The sequence below is a fragment of the Gekko japonicus genome, unplaced genomic scaffold (assembly GCF_001447785.1).
Source record: "Gekko japonicus isolate JY-2015 unplaced genomic scaffold, Gekko_japonicus_V1.1 scaffold64, whole genome shotgun sequence".
NCBI lineage: Eukaryota > Metazoa > Chordata > Lepidosauria > Squamata > Gekkonidae > Gekko > Gekko japonicus.
The window spans coordinates 1,587,188-1,608,224 of NW_015170277.1; the positions used below are offsets into that span (position 1 = coordinate 1,587,188).

Here is a 21,037-nt window from a genome sequence, read left to right on the forward strand (position 1 = left end):
TGCTCACAGGGTGCCTGTTGTGGGGAGGGAAAGGGAAAGGAGTTTGTAAGCCGCTCTCTCTCTTTTTTTATAAATCAGTGCCAAAAACATGTGGCCAAACTGATGTATGTCAGAGCCAGTGTTCCCTCTAAGCTGAGTTAGTGTGAGCTAGCTCGCAGTTTTTTAGCCTCCGGCTCACACATTTTTGCCTTAGCACAGGAAGGAGGGTTCCAGAGCAAACTAATTTATGCAGTAGCCAAATCACGTGCTCGCAGCTTTAATGGCAGTAGCTCACAAAGTAGAATTTTTGCTCACAGGACTCCACAGCTTAGAGGGAACATTGGTCAGAGCTATGCTCACTTTGATGCTCAGAGGACATGTAAACTCCCTTTATATATATATATATATATATATATAGAGAGAGAGAGAGAGAGAGAGAGAGAGAGAGAGAGAGAGATCCGTTTATGCCATTGCACACTCTTAAGTCAGAAAACACTTTTGTGGCATTTCAGTATTCAACATAGAATATTTCAACACAACCCCAATACATAAATCATGCACTTGAAGTTCTATAAAGGATATTCTTGGTTGCTCTGTCAAGACCCATAACGGAAGGGTGGTCAGCCAGAACAACAAGGAACAAAGCTGAATTCAGACATTAAGTTCCCTTTTCCAACCATAGGGGCTGATGTAACTGTCAGTCAAGGCTGTGACGAGCCTCTGACATACATCTCTGACGTATACGGCAAAGCTCAGCCCTTTCTTTCTATCTCTGGGGTCAAGGAAGTCGAGGAAAGCTGGGTTAAGCTCGGTTGACTCAGACTTGAGGCTGACTAAGAGAGTCCCAGGAAGCTAGTTCCAGATACCCTATCTCAGAGGTGGCAAACATGCGGCTCGGGGGCAGGATCAGGCCCCCGGAGGGCTTCTATCGGGCTGTGAACCATCTGTCTTCTGCTTCTTCTCCCAGTTCTGCTGCTGCTGCGTCATCATAGGTTTGCAGATTACAGAGACACACCTGAACAGCATACTCAAGATTGCAACAGCACAGACATTTTGATGCAATAATTCAGAGCAAGAGGTGTCCGTTATCAGATACTGCTAAATAAACAAAATATAGCAAGAGTGCTAATGTTTTAGGCATGTTTTTATTTTAAGCAACCCCCCCCACCTTTGTGTTTGTGTCCTTTATAAAGTTTATATCTCTGCTACCTGGCATTACATTTTATGACACACGTGGCCCGGCCCAACAAGGTCTCATTTGTGTCAGATCCGGCCCTCATAACAAATGAGTTCGGCACCCCTGCTCTATCTATTTAGAATTTGATAGTGTATAAACATTCCCAGAAGGCAAAGATTATGTAAGGCAAAAGTCAGGTCCGTGGTTCTCGGTACCTGAAGGCCACAGAGCACTTAGCAGAGTCCTGAAGACTCCTGGGAAACAGAGCCTGAGATTCAACCATAGAAGCTAATTGCTATAGAAATTAACATCTCATAGGTTTATCAGGGGACTAAGGCTCACTCCAGGCCCTAATTCCGCGGCACTTCCTCCAGCGACATTAGAGCAAAAGGTTCGATTCCTCCTAGAGGATTTTTATTCTCAACATACATATTTTGTTGCTCGATTTCTAGAGGCTGCAGAGAAGTGCCAAAGGGAGGTGTTTTTACATATGTGTTTTATTTAAGTTTTTCAGTTTTATTGCCCAAGACCTTGGTCTAAGAACAGGGGGGAAAGAAGAAAGTGAGAAGAAGAAGAAGAAAAGAAGAAGAAGAGATTGGATTTATACCCCGCCCTTCACTACCCAAAGGTGTCTCAGAGCAGCTGACAAACTCCTTTCCCTTCCCCTCCCCACAACAGACACCCTGGGAGGTAGGCAGGGGCTGAGAGAGCTCTGACAGAAACTGCTCTTTTTCAAGAACAGCTCTTATCAGAACTACGGCTTACCCAAGGTCATCCAGCAGCTACGAGTGGAGGAGTGGGGAATCAAGCCCGGTTCTCCCAGATTAGAACTGGGCGTGATTCCCCACCCAAGGTCATCCAGCCAGGTGCAAGTGGAGGAGTGGGGAATCAAGCCCTGTTCTCCCAGATTAGGAGTCCGCGCACTCAACCACTACATCAAACTCGAGAGAGGGAGAACCGTTATAATGGTGCTGACGGCCTCTGTTTGTCTGCTTCCTAGGTTTGTGAAGGCCATGGATGCTGCGGAGGTCCTTGACTGCAAAGGAGACCAAAGGTGCAACGCCAGGTCAGATGCCGACTATCCCCTGCGAGTCCTGTACTGCGGAGGCAAGTGCTAAAAGGGTTGGGGGGGGGGTACCATTTTGATGTGGAGGGCGATGATAGGAATAATTCCATTCATAACAACATCCCAGAACAGACAGTAAAAGATCTCCCCATGTGACTCCTCTTGGATGTTTGTGGAATAGGAGAAGTTGTCCATGACTGTGTCTATATCCTTCCCACCATGGGGCTTGCCAGCTCAAGGACTTAGAAAGAATATTTCCTTTGTTTTTTGCTCTCCCCCCCTAATTTATGTCCTACCTCTCCTGATCAGCCCAAGAAGGCGCTTCAAAAACCAGTTCTAACATATTTATTACCTATGTTCCCCCCCCCCCAGTTGACCCCAAACAGATGACAACCAGGAACTAACTTGTCATTCTTTTGATCGGTTAAAAAAAAAAGCGTCCTCACTATTTTGCATGCTACGTTAACAGACCACTCCTATATACGCAACTATGATCTGCAATTCCATTTCATCGTCTGACAAAGTGTGCATGCACACGAAAGCTCACACCTCGAATAAAACTTTGTTGGTCTTAAAGGTGCCACTGGACTCTTAACTTTGTTCATCAGCCTGGTAAAAAGGTAAAGGTAAAGGTTCCCTTGCTCGAAAGCCAGTCGAGTCCGACTCTAGGGTCACGGTGCTCATCTCCGTTTCCAAGCCGAAGAGCCAGCGCTGTCCGAAGACGTTCCCGTGGTCATGTGGCCGGCATGACTAAACGCCATGGCACACGGAACGCTGTGACCTTCCCACCGAAGCGGTCTCTCTTTATCTACTTGCAATGTCTTGCTTTCGAACTGCTAGGTTGGCAGGAGCCGGAACTAGAGACGGGCGCTCGCTCCGTCATGCGGCACTGTCAGCCTGGTAGATACAGGTTTAAAAAGACAATACAAAGAACTACGACGTGGTCCCAACAGTTTCCCAAAACACAGAGCAAGTCATACCCGATGTCTGTTCGAAATATTGCCCTAAGTTAAGGCATGGTGTTGTTATGGGCCCTTCTGGAGGAAAGACGGGTTTTGCAAGCCTGACAGAAGGCCTTCTGGATGGATTCTGGAAGATGGTTCTGCTACGGAGGGGTCGTGGGAAACATCCAGGAACTAAGTGGGGCTTTTTGGGGTCCATGAACAAGGGGGCAGGGTGGGTCGATGGCGAGCAGGAATCAGCGTCAGGCCTGAAACTGACATGTAGGAGGATGGAGGAGAGGCAGTCCTTCACTCAGTGATAATGGTTTTTCTATACCATTTGCTGCATAAGAAAACAGAAAGTATATTTATGTGACGTTCTTGCTATTTGGGGAGACGGTTTTACCTTTCAACACTCTCTGTGTATATAAACTTGGTAGTTTTCTGCTGCCACCAGGAATTAAAAATTCCAGTTCTCTCTCTTTTGGTAGTGTGACCCAGGGTCTGGGCACTTCAGAGGACTATGTGGCCCTGAGTAAGGACTGCACTGATTTCTGGGATAAGTTTAAACAACAAAAAAAAGATGTATTTAATAAAGAACCAAATAGGTTTCTGGTTCTTTGGAACAGATACTGAAGAAAAGAACTTGTAAATCTAACTGGCAAAGCTTGGTGCCGCAAACAATCTCTCAAACTCCAAACTCCACTCTGACAGGCTCATACACTCAGTATAAAAAGGTAAAGGTTCCCTTGCTCGAAAGCCAGTCGCATCCGACTCTAGGGTTGCGGTGCTTATCTCCGTTTCAAAGCTGAAGAGCCAGCGCTGTCCAAAGATGTTTCCGTGGTCATGTGGCCGGCATGACTAAACACCAAGGCGCACGGTATACTCAGTATACTCTCTCATATATATAGATATACAGGCTAGTTCTTTGTTTTATTCACACAGAATAGGATCAGCTCTCTTAGTCACACAGACTAAACTGTTGGTCTTTTTCACACAGAGTTAGACTCAAAATTCCATAGTCACACAGACCATGTTCTCTCTTCACACTTTACACACAGAATCACTTCATAGACACGCACACAGACATCCCTCCTCCCACACTCTTAGTCAGCAGCCAATCACAGCACACTCATCTTCCCCTATGGCTCTCCTTACATTACTGCAGTCAAACTCAACATTTTCACACAAACACCAAAACATGGAATCATTACAATTTCCTCTGTATTTTCTTTTTACAATACCCAGTAACTTGACAGAGGTGGAAAAAGAAACGGGACGAACCATCCTGAGAAGCTCCGCTTGTAAACACTTGGGTGAAAAAGAACAGAATTCTCACCGCCCTCCGCCTTCCTTTTTTGGTGTTAAAATGAGGCTTTACAGAGAGCTGGTGTCCAAATTTGGGCCATTTAACTTTCTACGAAAAAACTGGTGAAACTTATTTATTTCTATCCCGCCTTTCCGCCCAATCAGAGCTAAACTTTGCTCTGGGTGATTAATACAGTTCAGGTCATGGTAGGATTTGACACCTTAGATATGTTGGGGTTTTTTTTAATACGTGTGTTACAGGGATGTTATCAGAAGTTATTGCAGTGTAAAGTTTCTGCCATAATAGAGCCATTAGGCTTTAAGGAGTCACGGGACTTTCTGTCACGCCTGCTGGAATGAGCTGGCAGTACAGTCCACTCCTAGTCCATTGATTTCAATAGGTTTAGACTGGGATAACTCTTTAGGGAAAATGTGATATCCCTAATGTTTTTCCCCCCTGTCTTTTCCATTTCCAGTTTGCTCGTTGCCAACAGAGGTGAGTTGCCTTCTTCATTTTTATTGTCTTGTTTTCACTGCTGGCATCCCTTTTATGTCCCAGTGAAGTGGAGATACGTGTGTAGGGGGCATGGGCCAGATTATGTGAATGGGTAACTCCTTCAGTAGATGGCCTCTTTGCCCGAAGATTGGCCAAAGAGGTCCTGAATAGGATGCTGTCACCATCTGAAGCATACGATTGTCAGCTGCTTAATGGGCCTTTTGTAGGACCAGCAACAAACATCAATTTAAACTTCAATGTAACCACAAAAGGAAACTTCCCCCTTTAGAAGACTTTCAAGCAAGGAGAAGCGGGTGTATAATTCTAGAAACTCCCGTTGGGGTTGATTGTGTAAAAAGGATGTAAACTGACTGGTAGCTATTAGATTGTACAAACTGATTATTATTGTTGATGTTACATGTAATGAATATATATACCTGTTTTAGAATATTATGAATAATACACAATGCACTTTATAAGATGGAACATATAGAACACTTTAACTTGTAAATAAGTTTTTTGCAGTTTATATATTTGTTGTCTGACCATCTGAAGCATGACTTGAAGCTATTGGGAGGAAGAGGGACTTGTCGGTGTTAGCACCTTGATTTCGGGACCTCCTTGCTCAGTATGACACCCCCCTTACCTACTGCAAGTGCCTGGTCCATGAACAGCCCTTTTGTCATCCGCTAGGGCAAGGGCCTTCTCGGTGGCTGCTCCTGCCCTCTGCAACTCGGTCCCCAATGAGGTTCACGCCCTGCGGGATCTATTAGGGTTCTGTAGGACATGCAAGTCTGCCTTGTTTTGTGCAGCGTTTAATTAACCAAGAGTATAGGCAAGCCGGCTGACTTTCCAGATTTGTTCCAGAGCCGGTGACTGGTTGAATGCTAATTATAATCTGTTTATTGTACTTATCTGTGTTTATAGGCTTTATTATCTGTTTTAAGTTTGAATGTTAATGTTGCATACGTTGTGAAGCGCCCTGACTTGAAGAACGGTTGTGGGTTGTAAATGAAATCAATAAATGAAATCATGGGCTTACCAAGGGAGGCCGATAGGGTTAGCTTTTCCCTGCAAGGAATGTGTTGAGGCTCTTCTGTTCCGGAGGGCTTTGGGCTGCCAAGGTGGAGTGAGCATTTCCCGGGGTGGGCTGCACTTATTTGGGCTGATTTCTTTTTTGCAAAAGTATTTATATAGCGGGTATCTAATTGATGCTGCCTTTGGTTGAGCCAGACCATTGTTCCATCGAGAATATAAGAGCATAAGAGAAGCTGATATTGGATCAGGCCAATGGCCCATCCAGTCCAACGCTCTGTCACACAGTGGCCAAATATGCCAGGTGCCATTTGAAGGTCCACCAGTGGGGCCAGAACTCCAGAAGCCCTCCCACTGTTGCCCCCCCCAAGCACCAAGAATACAGAGCATTACTTGCCCCAGACCGAGAGTTCCTATCTATACCTTCTGGCTAAGAGCCACCGATGCACCTCTGCTCCATATTAAGAACATCAGAGAAGCCAAGGTTGGATCAGGCCAATGGCCCACCTAGTCCAACACTCTGTCACACAGTGGCCAAAAATACCAGGGGCCATCAGGAGGTTGCAGTGGGGCCAGGACACTAGAAGCCCTCCCACTGTTGCCCCCCCCCCAAGCACCAAGAATACAGAGCATCACTTGCCCCAGACTGAAAGTTCCTATCTATACCTTGTGGCTCATAGCCACTGATGGACCTCTGCTCCGTATGTTTATCCAATTCCCTCTGGAAGCCATCCATTCTTGTAGCCGCCGCCACCAGTGTACTGGTCCTGGGAATCCCAGACCATTTTAGCTGGTCTCCAGGAGGTGAGCAAGGTTGAGCAGGAGTGTCCTGTGCTAGCCAGGAAGTCCTGGGGTCACCCTTGGTGAGATTTGCCTCCTAATGTAACTTCCAGGGGAACTAAGCATTCTCGCTGTTTTGTGCAGTTGTAGTTTGCAAAGACAGACTGCTTTGCTGTGTGCATTCGTGTGTGTGTGTATAGCTTCTCAACTAACGAGTTGCATTTCTCCTCCAGTACTGTGAATACATGCCTGATGTGGCAAAATGCAGACAGTGGCTAGAGAAGAATTTTCCAAATGAGTTTGCAAAACTTACTGTAGGTAAGAGGCTCTTTCTCTGGTGTTAGCGGGAGACTTTGGGCCCAGAAAGTTGGGTGCAAAGGCAGACGGGGGCTGCGATCCTGCTCTGTAGACTTCACTGGGAATTTTTAGTATGAACAGGGTTGTATTTAGAGGCGTTTACATATAAATTAGTCTAAATTACAACTGTGAGTATACCTGTGCCTCACTCGTCCAGCAGCAATCGTTGCAACCAGGGGTCATTTCCCGCAGGAGCGCACAGGAGCGGCGCTCTGGCAGTAAAGAGCCCACGGGGCAGGCACATGCAACAAGCCCTGCCCCCTGCTCCCAGCAGCCCTCAGTCGGGCCACGAGGAGCAAGAAGCAGCCAGGTAAGTTGCAGAGGGCCCCCCCCCCCAGTTTTCATGTACAAGCTCTCCCTCCTCTCTGAGGGCAGATCTGTGCGTCCCCCCCAATCCTTTTCTTCAGTGAGAAATCCAAAACAGTCCAGTGGAGCCTGAGCAGTGGGTGTTGCCTTCTGACACACTTCCGGTGATGTCAGGGGGTGTGGCAAATAAGTTAAGCTAATGAGTTATGCTAATGAGCTCCTGCTCCTCTTTTTCTACGAAATGACCCCTGGTTGCAACTCCTCTCATTCTTTTTGTGTGTTGCAGTCCTTTTTTCAGTGCTTGTCATGTCGGTTACTCTGGGGTTTCTTGTAGATTCTCTCCCCCCCCCCCTAATCCTTTTCTTCAGTGAGAAGTAGACCCTCCTGAGCATGTGCATACGGTTGTCATTTCCAACAAAACCGCCTCCTCCCAAGGGTAAAACTGAGTCTCTTGTCTATGAAAACTGTGAAAATCCGTTAGCCTTCAGGGTACTCTGTTGCCTTTGCCATAACCGATTGCAGCCCGGTTCACGCAGGCAATAAAATGAGATGTTAGAATGGACTGCACCGCTTCAGATCATGGGTGGAGGATCATAAGAGGAGGATCACATTTTGGAACAATCCCCTGTATTTAAAAGCTCCCAGCAAATAGCACACCAGTACCCAAACAAAGTGCGGGGGTGGGGTGGGAGCGACTGTTCCCCCTGCATTGCTAGTTTTCAGCTTGCATGGAGTTTCAGAGCTGGAATCCATCCGCTGCAGTGTAAAGGGGTGCAGTCCATTCTGCTGTCTCGTTCCCCTGCATGTGTGAACCTAAGAGGGCAACTCTTTGGGAGTAGTTCCATGGGGGGTCATGTGGTGATATCCGTAGAGTGGCATTAGTTTCCCTGGCACAGCAGGCAGAGGAATTCTAGGAAGAGCTGCAGCGGGTCTTGCTGGGGCAATGCTCCCTCTAAGCTGTGGAGTCTTGTGAGTAAAAATTCTACTTTGTGAGCTTCCGGCATTAAATTGGTGAGCGAGCAGTTAGACTACTGCATAAATCAGTTTGCTCTGGAGCCCTCCCTTCCTGAGCAAAGACAAAATTGTGTGAGCCGGAGGCTAAACAATGGTGAGCTAGCTCACACTAACTCAGCTTAGAGGGAACCCTGTGCTGGGGCAGTATTTGCATCAAGGGGGAAGGGATTTGAGGTCAGTATTCCTTTTCAGCTGACCCGGATAGCCCAGGCTAGTCTGGTCTTGTCAGATCTCGGAAGCTAAGCAGGGTCGGCCCTGGTTAGTATTTGGATGGGAGACCCGCCAAGAAAGTCCAGCATTGCTATGCAAAGGCAGACAGTGGCAAACCACCTCTGAATATCTCTTGCCTAGAGATGTAAAATTTCCGGAAATTTTGAAGCCCCTCTAAGCTGTGGAGTCTTGTGAGCAAAAATTCTATTTCATGAGCTACTGGCATTAAAGTTGTGAGTGAGCGATTTGGCTACTGCATAAATTAGTTTGCTCTGGAGCCATCCTTCCTGAGCGAAGACAAAAGTGTGTGAGCCGTAGGCTAAAAAACTGTGAGCTAGCTCACACGAACTCAGCTTAGAGGGAACACTGGTCATTTGTGTCACCTGCTCCTAAATCCAACCCTGCTAATGATGACAGAGACATATAATGTAACCCTAAGCAGAGTTAAACCCTTCTGGTCCATTGAGTCCCCCTGACCTGGATAGCCCAAGCTAGCCTGATCATGTCAGATCTCAGAAGCTAAGCAGGATCAGTCCTGATAAGTATTTGGATGGGAGACCACCAAGGAATATCAGGGTCACTATACAAAGGAAGGCAATGGAGAACCACCTCTGACAGTCTCTTGCCTTGACAACCCTACAGGGTTGCCATTAGTCAGCTTTGACTTGACCCCCCCACCCCCCATTCCTTTTCACTCCTTCTCTGCCGCTTTCTTTGTGAGAACAGTTCAGGAATTTAATGCGCTAACAGGCTATTCAGCTGCAAGATCTGGCCCCGGAGAGTATCACTATAATAACATTGTGTGCCATCCAGAGAGCATTATACTTATTTAGGTTTGGTGGAGAGAGCCAGTTTGGTGTAGTGGTTAAGAGCACAGACTCTGATCTGGGAGAACCGGGTTTGATTCCCCACTCCTCCACAGGCAGCTGCTGGTGTGACCTTGGGTCAATGACAAGTTCTTTCAGAGCTGTTTTCTCAAGAGCAGTTCTTGAGAGAGATCTCTCATCCCCACCTACCTCCCAGGGTGTCTGTTGTGGGGAGAGGAAGGGAAAGAAGATTGCAAGCCGCTCTGAGACTCCTTTGGGTAGTGAAGGGCGGGATATAAATCCAATCACCGCCACTGCCACCCATTTCCTGCCACCACCAGAGGGCTTTTCCATGGCTTTTTAAAAATTGGAATTGACATACCGCTACGGTGACCTATCCGCTAGGTTTTCTGAATTCTTAATTTTTGAATAGTGAAGTTTCTATCCCTTTTCATTGCAGATATGCCTTTCCCCTTATATCTTCACAATGCAAAGAGCTCTGAGACTCCTTCAGGTGGTGAAGGGCGGGGGTATAAATCCAATCTCTCCTTCTTCTTCTTCAACTCCACTAGGTTCACCGCAGTACAAGTGTGCTTAGTTTCGTTCTGAAGTAGCCATTTTTTTTTAAAAAAAAGTTTAACCTTGTTTCATATTCTGATTTAGAAAACTCTCCTAAACAAGAGTCTGGAGTGGGAGAAGGCCAAGGAACAACAGGAGAAGAGGAAGAGAAGAAAAAGCAAAAGAGAGGCAAGGTCTAAACAGCTGGTTGTTTTTACAGGCTGGATACAGCCATGAATGGGCCCTCTATAGAGCCAGGCTGACACGGGCCGCTTTGCGCCAGACTGGTGAGCGGAGATGCCGGGAGGCGGGAAGATCCGACAGCTTGGTCTGGTCTCGCCTCTCACGCCTCTGCTGTGACACTCACAACCTTTTCCTGCCCTGTTCCCCAGGTGGAAGAGGCCAGATAAAACAGAAGAAGAAGACCGTGCCTCAGAAAGTGACGATAGCGAAAATCCCTCGGGCGAAAAAGAAATACGTCACAAGGGTGTGCGGTCTGGCGACTTTCGGTGAGTGAAGGCGGTCTCAAAGCACGGGTCCTCAGTGAGGTCTTGAACCTGCGGTGGCTGGGCTGTACCATTGTACAGTGCAGCTGGGGAATCATGGGAATGCGGACCTCTTTGTAACAAGCCCCACCCACCCCCAGGTCTGAATTGTGGTGGAGTTCACCAGGTTTGTTGTCTGGCTGAAGTTCCGAATAGAAAGACAACGGAGTGACGGGCTTCAGGATGTTTTTTGGGTTTTTTTAAGTACCCGAAGGTACACCTTTATTGTTTTCTTATATTCCTAAACACAGACATAAACAACTACAACAAACAACATACAACCAAGAGACTGATTACAATTTGTTACTATACCTAATCCATCGCTTTCTTATTCACTAATATTTGTTAATATTCTCTAATTCCACTATTATATATTACTACATACGCAATTATTATTTTTACCATATCAGCTTAATCTTTGACTCCATTCACATCATACCAGTCATATAGTCTCTTCCAGGTTTTTTGAAATGTCCATTTCTTTGTGCCCCTCATTTCCATAGTTAATTTGTCTATTTCCGCCGCTTCTAAGAGTTTATTAATATATTCCTGTTTGTTTGGTATTTCTTGAATCTTCCAATAGTGATGCACATTGGGACAAAAAATCCCAACTTCCACTATAGCCTAATGGGGTCTGAACTTGCTGAGACTGAGAGGGGAAAAGATCTTGGGGTTGTGGTGGACAACGCAATGAAAGTGTCAACCCAGTCTGCTGCAGCAGTGAAAAAGGCAAACTCTATGTTAGGGATTATTAGGAATGGGATTGAGAATAAAACAGCCAATGCTGTAATGCCCATGTTTAGATCTATGGTATAGATATAATATCTATGGTATAGATATAATATCCTTGCCGCCGTGGACATGTATACAATCAGGTATCTGTCAGTTGCCTCAAATTCTTTCGGAAAAATATTTAACAATAGCAATTCTGGAGTAAAGGGGATGTTGTGTCTTACTATTTTTTCCATTATACAGTGCACCCATTTCCAATTTTTTTTTTGAAACATCACATAACCTATCTTATTTTTACACTTCTAGCATTTATCTGAACAATTACCACTTTGCTTTGCTAACCTATCTGGAGTAACATACCATCTGGACTTCAGGTTGTTGTTGCCAGGCAAGTGGCGATCACAGAAACAGGTCTGCAAAGACAAACCATACCCTTGCTGGGATGTTCACTTCAATTACACTCTTAGTTCACATCTGACGTGACAGCTGTAAGTTTACATCTTACAGCTGACATCGACGCCTGTGCGGGCTCACATTTGGCATGTGCTTTGCCAGTGGCAATGGTTGCCAGTCGAGTACCGGGAAAGAGCAAGAGTGCAATAGCACCTTAAAGACTAACAAAATAGTTGGCAGAATAGGAGCTTTCCTGAGTCTTCAGGTACTTGAAGAAATGAGCGGTGACTCATGAAAGCTCCTACCTTGCAGCAAATGTTGTTAGTCTTTCAGGTGCTCCTGGACTCTTGCTCTTTTCTCCTGCTACAGACAGACCAGCATGCCCATCTTGATCTATTTGCATTTTCATACTCCAGTATGTGTAGAAAATTGCCATGTCAGACTAGGCTTTGGAAGCATTTTGTCCTAACATCTGTTTGTCCACAATCAAAGATTTGGGATATGGAGGAACACTCAGTCATGTGGACCCCATCCACAGTATGAAGTGGTACAGTCCTGGCACAAGCTGACACCCCTCCCTGTGAACTAGGCCAAAGTCTTATCTTGGGGGTTGTGCCATTTTCCTGGTGAAATATAGACCCCTTGGGGCTCAGCTTAAATTTGTGGGGTGAGCCTGTCTGGCTAACCCCTGTGGCGTATTGGGGAGTGCCCTGTCGCAGTGGCAGAGTGCATGCAGGAGGGGATCTGACCTGTGGCATCTCCCATGGAAGGATCCTGGGCCACCAGGCTGGGAAAGACCTCGGAGAGTGGCTGGCAAGCCAGAGGAAGACAATCTGGAGCCAGGTGGGCCAAGCCGCTTGCTACAGAATTAATAATAATGATCATATGGCATTGTGTACAAAATAGGCAGGAGATCCTAAGATTGTCTGGCAGTCACAAGTTCTAGCTCAGGGGTGGCCAAGCTGTGGCCGGGAGCCACATGCGGCTGGGGAAGCTGAATATCATTAGCAAACAAATATCATTATCCATATCTGCTTTTACCGCTTTTGTTATTATTCCTGGCAGTCTCATTTAACGTTAATAAAAAAGCAAATTTGCATATTTCCCAGTAACAACGTGCAATATTTGATCATGTCTTGCGGCTCTCAGACATCTGAGGTTTATTCTAGGTGGCTCTTACCTTAAGCAAGTTTAGCCACCCCTGGTCTAGCTCTTTTAGTATTATGCAGCACTAGGCTGTGGAAGGTCAGTAGTTCAGCAGTTCAAGACCCGGGTGCCGCATGATGGAGTGAGCTCCCATCTCTAGTTCCAGCTCCTGCCAACCTAGCAGTTTGAAAGCAAGAAATGGCAAGTAGATAAAAAGGTACCACTTTGGTGGGAAGGGAACAGCGTTCCGTGCGCCTCGGTGTTTAGTCATGCCGGCCACATGACCACGGAAACGTCTTTGGACAGCGCTGGCTCTTCGGCTTGGAAACGGAGATGAGCACCGCAACCCTAGAGTCGGATTCGACTGGGTTTCGAGCAAGGGAACCTTTACCCTTACCACTAGGTGGCGAGCTAGACTTGTTTTAAGGCAAGAGACGTTTCAGAGGTGGTTTGCCCTTGCCTGCCTGTGCGTCACGCCCCTGGTATTCCTTGAAGGTCGCCCTTCCAAATACTAGCCAGGGCCGACCCTGCTTAGCTTCCGAGATCTGACGAGGTCAGGGCGGCTTGTTACATATTTGAATATCACAAGCTGTTTTTCAAGACTGGTTTGCTGGGGGGGGGGGGGGGGCGGGGGGGGGGCTGCGCTTTCAGGCAGAGCAAGCCTAAAACCCCCTCGAGCTTACAAAAGGATTGTCACTGTTCTGTGTTCTCCATTAAGACCAACAAAGATTTATTCAAGGCATGAGCTTTCGTGTGCTCGTGCACTTCCTCGGATACATCGAAATGGAAGTTACCAGTCCGTACATATAGGTCGAGGGTGAGCAGCGGATTCACACACAGCATAATGGAGATGTTTTAACAGATGCGAGAACCAAACAGGAATAACAAGCTAAGTTTATATGGTCATACAAATCCAAGCAAATGGTGGCCGTGTAAACTTAGCTTGTTATTCCTGTTTGGTTCTCGCATCTGTTAAAACATCTTCATTATGCCGTGCGCTAATTTGCTGCTCACCCGGTAGCTATATGTACGGACTGTTAACTTCCATTTCAGTGTATCTGAGGAAGTGTGTGTTTGCACACGGAAGCTCATGCCTTGAATAAAACTTTGTTGGTTTTAAAGGTGCCACTGGACTCCCCCCTTCCCCGTCTAAATGCTCTTCGGGGCAGGGTCCTTCTCTGGGGGGGCCTTCTGTTATTCTTCAAAGCAACGTCTACAACAGGGGTTTCGAACTCATTTGTTACGAGGGCCAGATCTGACATAAATGTCACTCTGTTGGGCCGGGCTGTGCATGTAACACAAAGTACTCTCTAGCAATGCTCCCTCTAAGGTGTGGAGTCTTGTGGGCAAACATTCTACTTTATGAGCTGCTGGCATTAAAGTTGTGAGCGAGGGATTTGGCCTACTGCATAAATTAGTTTGCTCTGGAGCCATCCCTTCCGGAGCTAAGACAAAAATGTGTGAGCCGGAGGCTAGCTCACACTAACTCAGCTTAGAGGGAACACTGGTGCTCCCTCTAAGCTGTGGAGTCTTGTGAGCAAAAATTCTACTTTGTGAGCGACTGGCATTAAAGTTGTGAGCGAGCGATTTGGCTACTGCTTAAATTAGTTTGCTCTGGAGCCATCCTCCCTGAGCCAAGACAAAAATGTGTGAGCCGGAGGCTAAAAATGTGTGAGCCGGAGGCTAGCTCACACTAACTCAGCTTAGGGGGAACAGTGCTCTGTAGTCCTTTGTTTTATATTTTATGGTTGCATCTGGCTTCTAAAAAGCAAGATGTGCGTTAACTGTATTGAGTACTCCTTATGTTCTGTATACTTCTTAGTGCATAAGAAGCACCGACATTTTAGTGAATTGCGCTGTATTGTATCATTTTACTCTGTTTTTACTGTTTTAACCTTGGCGTTTATGCCTCGCTGTAAGTTGCCCTGAGCCAAAAATAAATAAATAAATGAAAATAAATAATGCCGATAAAGGTTATAGTATGGTATATTTTATGGCCTGCGTGGCCCAACAAAGTGACATCTATGTCAGCTCCGGCCCTTGTAACAAATGAGTTCGACACCCCTGGTCTACAATGTAGGCTTGCAAACTCCGAGTTGGGAAATTCCTGGAGATTTGGGGGCAGGGTTTGGAGAGGAAGCGATTCGGGGAGGGACCTCACTGAGGTGTAAGGACGCCGAGTCCGCCCTCCAGAGCCACCATTTCCTCCCGGGGAACTGATCTCTGTCATCTGGGGATCGGCTGTAACTCCATAATTCTCACTTGGAAGCCGGCAACCCGGCTACAAGGGTGGCCTGACAGAAACAACGAAAGACGGGTCACACAGTCCCTCCTTGTTCTTGATTCGACAGAAATCGACCTCAAGGAAGCGCAGCGGTTCTTTGCTCAGAAGTTCTCCTGCGGGGCCTCAGTCACGGGGGAGGATGAGATCATCATTCAGGGGGACTTCACAGATGACATCATCGACGTCATCCAGGAGAAGTGGACGGAGGCAAGAGCCTTTTCTCCCCCCCCCCCCCCCCGCACCCTGGTTTTTAATCCTCCATATGTCGTTTTTTTCCTGTGGTGATTTTTGGTATATCAAAACAAAAGGGGATGAGGAAGAAGAAGATGAGGAAGAGAACAGCTCTTATCAGAACTACGGCTTGCCCAAGGTCATCCAGCCATGTGCAAGTGGAGGAGTGGGGAATCAAACCTGGTTCTCCCAGATTCTTATTATGTTTTGTCTCGGTTGTACACACAGTTCATTTAATATATTCTTCAATCCGCCTGTGAAGTCTTGACCATGTATTTTCAAAATTCTCCTCTTTCTGTCCTTTCAAAATCAAAGTCAATTTATCCATCTCGGCAGTTTCCAGTAGTTAATTTTTTATTTCTTCTTTTGATGGTGTCTCTTTTCTTCTCCAATATTTAGTATACAATATTATAGCAGTTGTAACAACATGTATAATCAGACAGGAGTCCTGTTTTTTATAATTTTCTGGAACTGTGTTCAGTAAAAACAATTCTGGTCCAAAAGGTATATTAGTTTCTAAAAATTTTTTGCAACATTTCATGAATCAAGGTCCAATATTTTTTATGTTTTTCACAGGTCCACCACATATGGGAAAAAGAGCCAACATTTTCTTGACATTTCCAACAATCATTTGACATATTAGGATAAAATTTTGCTAATTTATCTGGAGTAGTATACCATCTATAAAACATTTTATAAATTCTTTATAGGAAATTGCTTGTTTTCCAAATCTTAGATCATTGATCTAACTCAATATTATGCCCAAAATTTTGTGCCCATTTAACCATAGAGGACTTAACCCCCTCATCTTCTGTTTTCATTTCTAACATCATAACATACAATTTTTAATAAGTTTTTCATCAGTATGAATCAGTATTTTATCCATCTCTGTCAACTTTTCATAAAAACCCGTTTGTTTATCCTTAGCATATCTAGACTGTAATTGTGCTCTTTCCCACCAACTCAAGTCAGTATCTTGTTTTTTAAGATTTGCCGTTATCAAATAAAATTTATTAATACGGTTCGTGGCCAGCACAAGATTAGTTACAGCAATGTACATGAGTCTTAGAAATTTTAGGAAATATGCAATGTTAAAATGGCCTATGCATCCTTAAAGTCACAGAACAGATTGAACAAAACATCTACATTTTATGGTTCAGCTACACTCTTGTGTCAGTTCCCTGCGAATTCTGCATGGCACTGCAAGAAATCTGGCACAAGGGAGTGTGAACTGAGGGTTTGTGTCTGAGAGGATCTTCCTCGTTGTTTCAGACTTGGTGGGCTTTTGGTCTGATCCAGCAGGGCTTTGGCTATGTTCTTAATGGACTCTGCTGCTGCTCTCAATACAGGCCGCTGGGACCATGCTCAGTCCTGATTGGGCTGTTAGGGGAACTGGGGATTCCAATTCTTTTGGCCAATATACAGGGTCAAATTCTTTTCCATTCCTTGGGGGAGTTGTCTGAGCATGTGGAAATACTGACCTTGAGCCTCCCCCCGCTTTATTTATATATTTATTTATATATAGATTTTATTTATACCCTGCCCTCCCCACTACGCAGGCTCAGGGCAGCTTACAGTCAGGCATAGGCCATTACCAAATATAAAACATTTTAAAAACCATTTAAAAACTCTACAATACAATAACATTATTATTAACAAAAGTGCTCTGATCTTCCGCAAGATGGCATATTGCAACTGCCCCGCCAACTCAGCGTAGTCTGCTCCGGGAAACACTGGTGTTCTCCCGTCCAGGGCCAGGTTATGATGGTAGTGATGGTAGTCATTGTTGCTTTGCTGTCATTGTTCTACTTTTTAAAAAATGGCGTTCTGACCAGTATTGCTGTTTTCTTTCCGTTTGCAGGTGGATGACGATAGCATTGAAGATCTAGGAGAAGTCAAGAAGTGATTCTATTATTTTTTTTTAAATCCTGCCTTTTAATAACCACCGAGTTCCTAGTCGACGTAGCCAAAAGCAAGGCTTCTAAGTGTGTTCACCCGACAGCAAAACCGTTCCAGGGGTCCTTACTGTTGGCATTGTCACGGTTCTGTATTGGCTGCTTATTTTCTGTTTGTGATTTTTTGCCAAAGTTTAAACCTGGGGAAGTGGTTCTATCATGCTTACGCATGACATAGAGACTTAAATAAAGACGTTATTGTTCCTCACCAGTAGCGGGTTTCCTCCTTCTCCCCCCCCCTTAATCGTTTTGCAGTTTCTGCTCCTTCATTGGTCCACTCTAGAATCCCTTGCTGAAAGAATTCAGAAGACCAGAAATAACCTATGAGCCCGCTCAGCATAGTCTAATCAACATCGATTGAGGGCTGCACAAGAGTATCTGCAGGAACAGAGTTTACAATTGGTTTACAATTGCCCAAACAGGGTTTCTAGTCCTCATGATCGCAGGCAGAAGTTTTACAAAACACACAGATAACTTTTGGAGAATCATGGAGCTGAGGAACAGCTAGGTTGAGTCCAGTAGCACCTTAGAAACAAAGATGTTTTGAGGTATGAACTTTCAAGAATCACACATATCACCTGAAACTTTTACTGGTCTCTAAGGTGCTACTGGACTTGAATGTAGGTGTTCTATTGTTGACCAACATAGGCTACTCTCTGAAATGATCTTCGTGAGGAACTGAGGAAGATTCCAGCGATGAAGGACAAGTGGGATTTCAGTACCGTACTGTGGACAGAGTTAAGACCCATGCTAGCGGAAGCAAAATAAATTTCTTAGATAAGCAAATCTGATTTGATTTACTTAACCATGATACATACATGCCTTGACCAATGCTCCCTCTAAGCTGTGGAGTCTTGTGAGCAAAAATTCTACTTTGTGAGCGACTGGCATTAAAGTTGTGAGTGAGCGATTTGGCTACTGCATAAATTAGTTTGCTCTGGAGCCCTCCTTCCAGAGCGAACACAAAAATGTGTGAGCTGGAGGCTAAAAAACTATAAGCTAGCCCACACTAACTCAGCTTAGAGGGAACACTGGTCAAGACCCCCAACACTGTATAATTGTCCTCTGGTTGCGATCTTTCCGTAGCCTGTTTTGCTCTGTGTACGGTTGAGAATTGGCTGACTTTACATTTGATCTGGTTAAAAGTTCTACCAAAGGAGAAAAGTTGCACAGACCAAAAGCTGGTCAAGCACAGAATATCTTCTTACCTGTTGAACTGATCTTTAATTAGGACAATTGAGGAAACAGAGTGTGGTTAGGCTTTTAGTAACACTTAACAGGGGGGTTCCTTCCTATCTCCTCCTAGGCAACGCTGACATCCCCGGCTGTTATGGAAGAGATTATTTATTTAAGACAATCGTTAGCCACCTTTCTACCTTATAGGACGATGGCCATGTGTCAGGGATCTTGATATCTGAAAGAAGGGTGGCTGTGTTTTTGGCTTAGCATCCCTCGTCGCTTTTTATTTTACCCCCCCCCTTGTGATTCAGATTGAAAACTGCAGTTATATTAAGCAGAAAACCATGGAGTTACTTGGTGCACACTTACTGTAATGTTCTGCAGCCTTGTGGGTCTTTAAACCTTGGGGTATATATGAGAGATGTAGTTTGAGAGACTGAGAGGCAGCAATGAGGGCACTCGGTTTGCTTAGCGTGTAAGTGTGATGATGAAAATGGTGTTGCACTTACCGGTAACTTGTTCATCAAGGTATCTTCTTTGCGGGCTTGCGCAGGCCAGCCACCGGAGGCTCTCTCTGCAGCTATTCTAGAATGTTCTTAACACTCCAAGGGGAGCCCCTCCCCTGCAGAGCTTGTTGGGGGCCGTCTTCCCGCCTGATGGTCACATGCTCTGCAGGAACGAGCCCCCCCCCCCAGTCCTTTCTTCTGCGCCGCATGGTGAGGACGTGTTCTCTGCAGCTACAGAGATAGTGAGTTTCTCTCCTGCAAACTTTTCTGAGTTCTTCCTGCTTCAGATATGTTGCAGAAGGCTTTGTTTAAAACATGTGTCCAGTGCAGTGCAAAAATGACGCGATCTGATGAGCACCCTCTGCCTTCTCTGCTTGGGCGAGGCCCGTAATACAGCCACGTGTAAAATCTGCGTTCAATTCACTCCTAAAGTCTGCTCGGATCGAGCAGTGCGTTTGAAAGCTAGTCTCTGGAAGAAGGCACTCTCTTGCTCTAATAGCCTGGCAGGAAAGACCTGTGCCCTGGCAAGGTGGGACTGCACAGAAGACTGAAGATGAACAAACCAAACTAGTATGTATCTAGGGTCTTGTCACAGGTCCTCCCGCGGACTTTTTCAAAAACATATTAGCTTCAAATCCTTTTCATTCTCCATACATCTCCAAGAAAAGAGTTTTTAGTGTCCGGCATCTTCCTCAGACACCAGTGCAGTTTTAAGACGTTTAATGTTTAAAATGCTCTAGTAAAAAAAACCACTTTTCTAATTTTCACGGAGATGCAAACTTATGTGTTGCATTAGGGACTATTCAAGAGCCAGTTTCAGAACGTCACTTTCCACCTTCCAGGGGAAAGCAGGGGACTCCTTTAATTGGTTTGCAGGGTGTGTGTGTTTCTAGTGGGTTGTACTGATAGTTCAACCACACCTTGAATTTTAATTTCTTTATTTTCTTAAAACCCCCCCCCCCAAAAAAAAAACCCCAACAACAACCCAAACCCAGGTTGTGGAACTATCTTTGCTGCTCCAGAGGTTGTAGGACAGGAATTTCTGGTGAACACTTGCAAAAATTCTCTCTTTGTATATATTGAAGGTGTTGTTATGTACTGACAACATAACATGAATCGCTCAATACACTTCCCATGTTAAGCTTCGAGCCGGCCAAGGCTCCGACAGTACGAACAATCTATTGGTCGCTTCAAAACAGCGACCAATCACAGAGGAGCTGTTCCCTGAGCGGGAAGGACACTGATTCGCCCTTATCTATGCAATCTAATTGGTTGTTATGTAAATAGTAGGCGTGGCTATATTAGCCCGGTATGTTTAAAAGGAGCCCAGCTCCAATGTTAAGTTGTTCTGATTCCTGAATGCGTTTATGTGCTTGTTCGAATAAAGCTGAATCACTAGCTGAAATCACTCTACGGGTCTTTGTTAGCGCGATCTAACAATTGGCGACGAGGATGGGATGTTAGAGCAGGTAGGCAGTCCTGCAGACATTCCCACACAGACCCAGAACGAAGGCGAGCAAAGCACAGCAGCCGATCTAGCGGAGGCGCCACCAGACCCGGTGCCCAAGTCTCCCCCGATGGCTGGGAATCAGAAGTTCGAGGCATTCGAACCATCGTCCGAAGATTGGGACTCTTACCTCGCCAGGTTCGAGTTCCATTTGGAGACACACGACATCACCGAGGAGACAAAGAAGCGAGCATGCCTCCTGAGTTCGTGTGGAAAGGACACCTTCGACATTGCGAGGTCGTTGGTGGCCCCGACCGAGGTGAAGACCGTCTCCTTTGCGGACATCACAAAGAAACTGAAGGCTCACTTCTCACCGCAGCCTTCAGAAATTGCCTGCAGGCATGCCTTCTACAAAAGGAACCAAGCGGCAAATGAGACCATCGCAGACTTTGTGGCGGCCCTTCGAAAGGCAGCGAGGCCGTGCAATGTTGCGGATGTGGAAATCGCCCTCCGAGACCGATTGGTATGCGGCCTTCGGGACGAGCGCCTACAGCAGCGGCTATTCGCCAAACCAACGCTAACCTGG

The 21,037-nt window shown here is 45.8% G+C and overlaps 1 protein-coding gene across 1 annotated transcript; it reads left to right on the forward strand.

Annotated features, from left to right (window-relative positions):
* The first annotated feature begins 2,153 nt into the window (after positions 1-2,153).
* Positions 2,154-17,549, forward strand: DENR (density-regulated protein). Its single transcript, XM_015417685.1, has 7 exons — positions 2,154-2,263; positions 4,948-4,967; positions 7,016-7,100; positions 10,139-10,222; positions 10,426-10,542; positions 15,201-15,340; positions 17,226-17,549. Exons 1-7 carry the CDS (start codon positions 2,170-2,172, stop codon positions 17,268-17,270), a joined length of 585 nt encoding a protein of 194 aa, XP_015273171.1. The 5' UTR covers positions 2,154-2,169; the 3' UTR covers positions 17,271-17,549.
* The last annotated feature ends 3,488 nt before the right edge of the window (positions 17,550-21,037 follow it).